The 6,422-nt window shown below is 36.5% G+C and overlaps 1 protein-coding gene across 2 annotated transcripts in view; it reads right to left on the bottom strand.

Moving 5' to 3' along the window:
• Positions 1–677: 677 nt before the first annotated feature.
• The window catches only part of RAPGEF4 (Rap guanine nucleotide exchange factor 4), a 304,750-nt gene continuing 299,005 nt past the window's right edge, over positions 678–6,422 (bottom strand). For both annotated transcript variants that reach the window (XM_019522934.1, XM_019522933.1), the window contains exons 27-28: positions 5,248–5,302; positions 678–1,959 (exon numbers count right to left, since the gene is read on the bottom strand). In XM_019522934.1, coding sequence (XP_019378479.1) covers positions 1,832–1,959; positions 5,248–5,302 — 183 coding nt within the window. In that variant the 3' untranslated portion in view covers positions 678–1,831. The remainder of the gene's footprint in view (positions 1,960–5,247; positions 5,303–6,422) is intronic.

Genomic DNA, 6,422 nt, shown 5'->3' with positions numbered 1-6,422 from the left:
GTGCACACTAAAACACAGACCTCACTCTTGTCACCCCTAAGTTCTTTTGCTGAGTAACTCCATACGTGGTAGATTTAAAAATAAATAGACTCATCAGGGAAGATCCTGCCTGGAGTAGGGGGTGCTGAATTAGATGACTTTGCTGAGTCCCTTCGAACCCCTACTTTACTATGATCCAAAGTTATCACCCTCTTGATTGCCTCCTTAATCTTGTCTTCACTAGGGACCCTCTCCTCCTCCTTGCCTGCCACATTCTCAACTGAGGGAAGATTATAGTATTTAGATAAGTTATCAAATCAATTTAGAATTAGCTGAGATAATATGCCCCCCCCAGTGAAGACAAGGCCATTTATATTGCAAGCATTTAATCTGAAATAAGTTACTAGTTGTTCTCTAATCTAGTACTTTATTTCTGGAATATTTTACATTTGAACAATTAAACTTAAAGATCTTATTTGGAATCCAAAACATAGCAGCTAGTAAGCTGTTCAATCTCTCAACCAGTGTTGGGCTTAATGGGTTTCAAAAAGGACAGAATTTACCAATTTTGCGTAGAAGTGGAAGCCCATCGCTACAGTTCAACAATTCAACTTTACTATATCAGCCATGTGAGAACATCTGTATTTAGGCAGGAATGGAGACTGAAGTACACATAATAGATGCTAAGGACAGTTAAATTACTTTTTCCAGATTACATTTAATTAAGATACAACGTGTTATTTACATGATACATACATCACACAATGCAGACTAAGTATAAAGACAAAAAAACTGTACTTCAATTACATGCTAAATTAAATAAAACATAATTATTTTGGCACGATAGCTATTACATAAATATTCTAGAACATGATGAATTAACATTTATATATAGTCTACTTGAAAGTGAAAAATAATTGCTGAAAATTACGATAGTTGCAAATGTTTAAGTCCAGAAAATATGTTTTAATCAGCCACAATAAACTGTAACTGATGTTTAAGGTTTTAATGTCCAGGAAAATATTATCTTGAATTATGTTTGTACATATTGTGCTCTTTTTGAACCAGTTCTTTGCTACTTTTATGCTATTGGTTTGAAGAACCATATTAACTCATAATGGAACTTTTTAAAATCCTGATAATGAAAAAAAATTCTGGTAATGAAAAAAATTAACGTTAACAAATGTTAATTTATTTATCTTTTGGAATATTACAAATTAGTCTTGATAAGTTTCTTAAATGGCCACAGTGCTTTTCAGTCATAGGCAAATGTGGTTAAAACTTGAAATTCTTATTAATAGCTTTTGGGTTTTAAAGAAAAACATTTTTTCAACAGTTCTCTGAATATCAGACCATGAAAATATACCATTCAACCTCTCCTAGCCCAAATTCTTCCATCAGTTGCTTACATGCATTTTCTACTGAAAATAATGGTAACATGCAAAAGTGATGGCAGATTTTGGCCCCAAACTAGGGAATAAATCCAAAAATATTGCATTTTTAGTTAGAGAAAAGAAATTCCCTAATTTCCTTAATTCATAGTTTTTTCTTTTGTGAACATTTCCCAAACTATACAATTTTACATCTCACTTTTATTCTCACCATGTAAAAGAATTTTAGTACGCTCTAAATAAATTAACCGTACACAATGTGGGCACCTTTATAGCTACATTGTATAGATTTTTCATCAGCCAGATTTCTCTGATGGCTGGTACATTGTGCATTGCCTAAGATTGTATATATTTTTGCTTATTTTTGTAGTGGCAGTGTAGTAGCAGAACAAGTGAGGTTCTTAGATGACCTTAGCTGGAAAAAAAAAAAAAAGATAATTTCTTGTCATCTCCTTAAATGCTTATGCTCGACGTGGTTCTAGTCGGTGAGACATCTGTGATAAAGTTCTCTGGTTGTCAATCACATTTAACTGGCGTACATAACTCCGTACATCCTGATGGTTCTTATTAGTTAGAGCTGCGTCAGGATCTGATGGAAGAGAAAGGGTGTAGAGCTGATAAACTTGGTCAAACAAATGACTCAGCAGAATATCTCTCTCTCCCCACAAATCCATCATAAGAAAACTCCAGATACCAATGCAGAAATCTATGTTCCACTACTTTTATCCATTTGATTTAACCCTCCCTTGAATATTTCATGTTCTTCCTTGTCACTTTCCCCCAAAATTAACTTTGCTTTCAAATGTCCTTGTCTACAATTGATGGCTCTTGTGTGAAGTTTTATATATTATGTTAACAGTCAATAGTTATAAATTATATAGCTATAATACTTTAATATCTGCTTTTCAGCCAGCAAAGCTCTCACTGACTCATAACCATAAAACTGATTTAGACTTCCTTTAGTGAAACAAAAGACTCCAGACTCTAATTCATTAGTTAATATTTGTAATGAACGATGCTCAAGAATTTAATGTTAAATAGTCACTGGAGTTAGGACTGGAGTAGGGGTCTCCCCTCTGCCAGTTAAGTACCATAGCCACTATCACTTCCAGCCATCTTTTGTGTAGACCCCGATCCACTGGGTATGCTTTGTGAATGACTACTGGATCAGGCCCTACAGAAAAGGTAGGAAGAGAAATAACTATTTTGTGAATTCAGTTGAGGCTTGGGCATGAACTATGGACTGAGCTGTTCAGCCGAGACATTTGTGGACATGCTCAGAAGCAAAACTTTTGGCCCCTATGAAATTTAAATATCAGAAATGCCCACAATTTTAGGTCCCTTCATACTGAAGATCTATATTTTGGACTTTGATGTCTAATGCCAACTTAAGTCAACTGCAAGACCAGCCACAAGGTGCTTTGGAAAATATCACTACCATAGGCACTTAAAAATCCAGCCCATTTGTAATTTAGAGGGAGTTTTGATTACACTACGACTGAATAACACTATGGTAAAAGGGTTAACTGTAATTAAAGAACATTTAAAATCATGTTAGCTATTTTGATTTGAAAAAGCAAGGCATCTACATGTACTAAATGACTACAAAAAGGTGTGTACCATATTTACTCAAATACAAGATGAGGCTTTTTCCCCCAGTCAGCACGGGGAAAAGCCCCTCATCTTATATTTGCAAACGAAGAAACCTCATTAAATACATTGTCTATCATTTAAATGCTGCCAAAAGCAGCATATGCTCAGCAATGGAAACCACTAGTGAAGTTGATTAAATGCAGCCAACACTGAGCATGATTACAAAACACATCGCCCACATGGACCAAACATTATTTTTAAATTTCATTTCAAGGGCCAAATCAGTTCTGAATTCTATTGGGCAACACCCAATAATCAAGTCACAAATTCTGACACAGCAGAGCTCAATTGTCAAAGTTGTGTGTGGGTCTACCACCAGCCAAGTATCCTCTTTCCCAGACATATCAGTTTGGGGCTTCAGGTACTCCCCAGATCTGGACTAAACATGATGATGGGAACCATCACAAAGGTAGCCCATCTAAATATGGTACTGCCCTTTGCGCTCAGTCCCCCTCAGTGCCAACGCTTTCTCAAATCATGATGAGCCATTATACTTCTTACTATTCTACTTCCTTTTCACTCTCACAGCTGAGCTGCGCCTTTCTTTCCTATTTACAATGATTCTTGTTTCTTCACCAGCCTTAAATGCCTGTCAAATATTACCAAACAGGGCCCCAAACACTTCGCCAGAATCCTGCCGTCTCCCCCTCTCTCAGTGTGGTGCATGTGATTATTAGCATGGCCTCACCCTCCATGAGGTAGAGCTGGACCAGGTTGCCCTGTGCTTCATCTGCATATACATTTTTGGAGGATCCCAAGACTCATGACAAGAACATCTAATTCCAGTTACGAGTGGGGAACTATTAAGCACATGGATCCTTTGTGGGAGGATATCTGGAGTACACACACGTATTAAGTAGTCCTGAGCTGTGGAGTCCCTGTGGCTTTAAATGCTGTTGACTCCGCAGGGTCCCAGCCCAATGAACTATCGCCTTTTGGCTTTGAACTAATATCATGAATAGTTTGTACTATATAAGTAAGTACAAAAGCGCTGCTTAAAAGCGTGTTTATGGAGTACCTGTGCTAAACCTTGCAGCAGTTTCAAAAAAAGTTAAATGCATCAATTCTGGATGAACTAAGTCTGTGGGTACTAAGTGTAAATTACTACAGGCATGTTCTTTTTCCAAGATCAGTGTTTTCGAAGTTGTTTCTCACTCCCATGTGCTCAGGGAAAGCAAGGTCTGCCAATAGAGTGGGAGAAAGGGACTGCAAGGGGAGGAAGTTGGTGGGGCAAAGAGAAAGTGGCTACATGACCTCCCAGATTTAATTTTCCTGGTGTAGCAGTGGAAAAGGGACAAATTTAAGCACACCTCTAATAATTAGATTCTGTACCTGGAAAAGTATAACAAATTTATAAATTTTCCATAAATAAAATCTAATTATCGGGGGGGGTCATCTTCTATTCAAATAAATATGGTATATTCGCATCACACATGTTTCCACAGGGTTTATGAAATTATTACTATATTATCATTTATAGATTCCCAATTTCAGAACGCAGCATCTTCTGTTTCCCAGCAAAATAATTTCAAGACGTATGTGGTAAGTACTTAAACTTTTCAGTCTTCTCTCAGAGAATATTTCTGAAAAAGCTAATCGTTATATATACTCAGAGGTTTATGAATGTAGTGCATGTGTCAATTGATGCTAGCTGGATTTATATATACCAGTAATAAGCGTGTATCAAAATTTAGGTTAACAAACCCCACTAATTTCTGAGTCACTTAAACATAAAGATCTATAGGTGCTTAGTAAACCAAAATTAAAATAGGAATCTCATAACAAAAACATGGATGCTGTCTGGAAAAAAAGAAAAAGCTCTATCAACATGAGATTCTGGAATTAGGATCTGAATCAGCTGAAAATACTGAAAATAAGATGAACCTCTCACTTATTCTAAGTTTTCTTTTTTATATTATTTCTACTGAGAGGAGGAATATGGAAGAGTTTTGTGAGGCCTGTGTGGTGAGCTATGTAGGAAAGGTAGTACTATAAAGGAATGTGGAGGGATTCAAACGAGTGATGGTGCTTCTAAACTGGCCCAATTTAGCCAGTGTCTGCAATCATTCATCTCTCATGGTATATGACCTCAAACGAGGTACAATGAAAATACTAAAAATCAGCCTCACATGACCCAGAATGTCTGTCATCCACAAAAAGCTGAATTTTAATATTCTAATTAAACATGAGGGTGCCAACATTGCACATATCATAACATACTTACTGAAAGATTGGCTTCGGCAGAATTTCACTGTCCTGATAGTATTGGCAATCATGCGCTGAAAAAGAAAATATATTTTAAACATGCTTCTTGATTTATGGTGCAAACAGAAAACAATCGTATTTCAACACCATTTGGTCTATGCATTTAGTTGTCCATCTGTCTGGAGGCACCAGCTAATAAACACATTCAAGTAATTTTAAAGATTTAGTATTTTAATACAGATTCCATAATATCAGGTTTGACTCGCATTCACATGGGCCCTAACATGAATACAGGAGTAATTTAACTTTGTTCCCATTTTCCCACCTTTAAAAAGATATTACCCCAAATCCTTTGCCCATTAATATTTCTTCAAATTTAATTTTAAGGTCACTAGTTCCTAATAGCAAGGACATTTCTAGAACACATGTTCCATTAAATTACTTGGCACTTAAAGAGCTCTCAAATTTTATTATGGGTTTAAGTTTAAAATGCAGCTCTGGTAAAAAGTGACTATAAAAATGGTATTGTGGGGTTCCATGTTTATTGATTCCTTCATGAACTATACTCAGTTTATAATTTAAAAGTTGACAAGTGAAATCCTATCCAGTTGAAGGCAGCATGAATTTGCAATTGACTTCAGTAAGTACAGAATCTCACAATATTTTTAACTTAGTAGTTAAGTTCTGCAAATTCACCTTGGATCCAACTTGTTGTTTAAAATCAGTTTGTCCTCACAGTGGCAACTATTTAACTCCCTTGGTCTGCACTCTTGTATATAATTTAATCTGTGATTGGAACTGATCATTCCAACATTGTCTTATCTGTATCTGCACAGTGGTATGAACAAGTTAAATAGCAAAATATTTTATTGACTAAATTAAGTCAATACATATGGGGAGCATATTTGATTAATTAGAAGGAGCCATTTTATAGTAGCTTTTCATAGGACTGAAGCCAAATAAACTAGAAAGCAATGAAATATAGATCCAGTTATATAACCGCTAGCCCCCTGCTATCTTATCTGCACTCCAGTACCTGCCCTCTCCTTCCTCCCTTGTCACTCCTTATCCTTAGTCACAACTTCAGCTCTAGGTCCTCTTTGAACTGGGGCATGGAGCACATTATGGCACCATCCTTCTCCCTCTCTCCCGCCACCCCCCCCCAGCCCTGGTTACAACCTGGTCCTGGGACTG

This window comes from Gavialis gangeticus, unplaced genomic scaffold (genome assembly GCF_001723915.1).
Source record: "Gavialis gangeticus isolate Ggan-Ray unplaced genomic scaffold, GavGan_comp1, whole genome shotgun sequence".
NCBI classification, from domain to species: Eukaryota; Metazoa; Chordata; order Crocodylia; family Gavialidae; genus Gavialis; species Gavialis gangeticus.
This window is presented reverse-complemented; position numbering and strand designations above follow the sequence as displayed.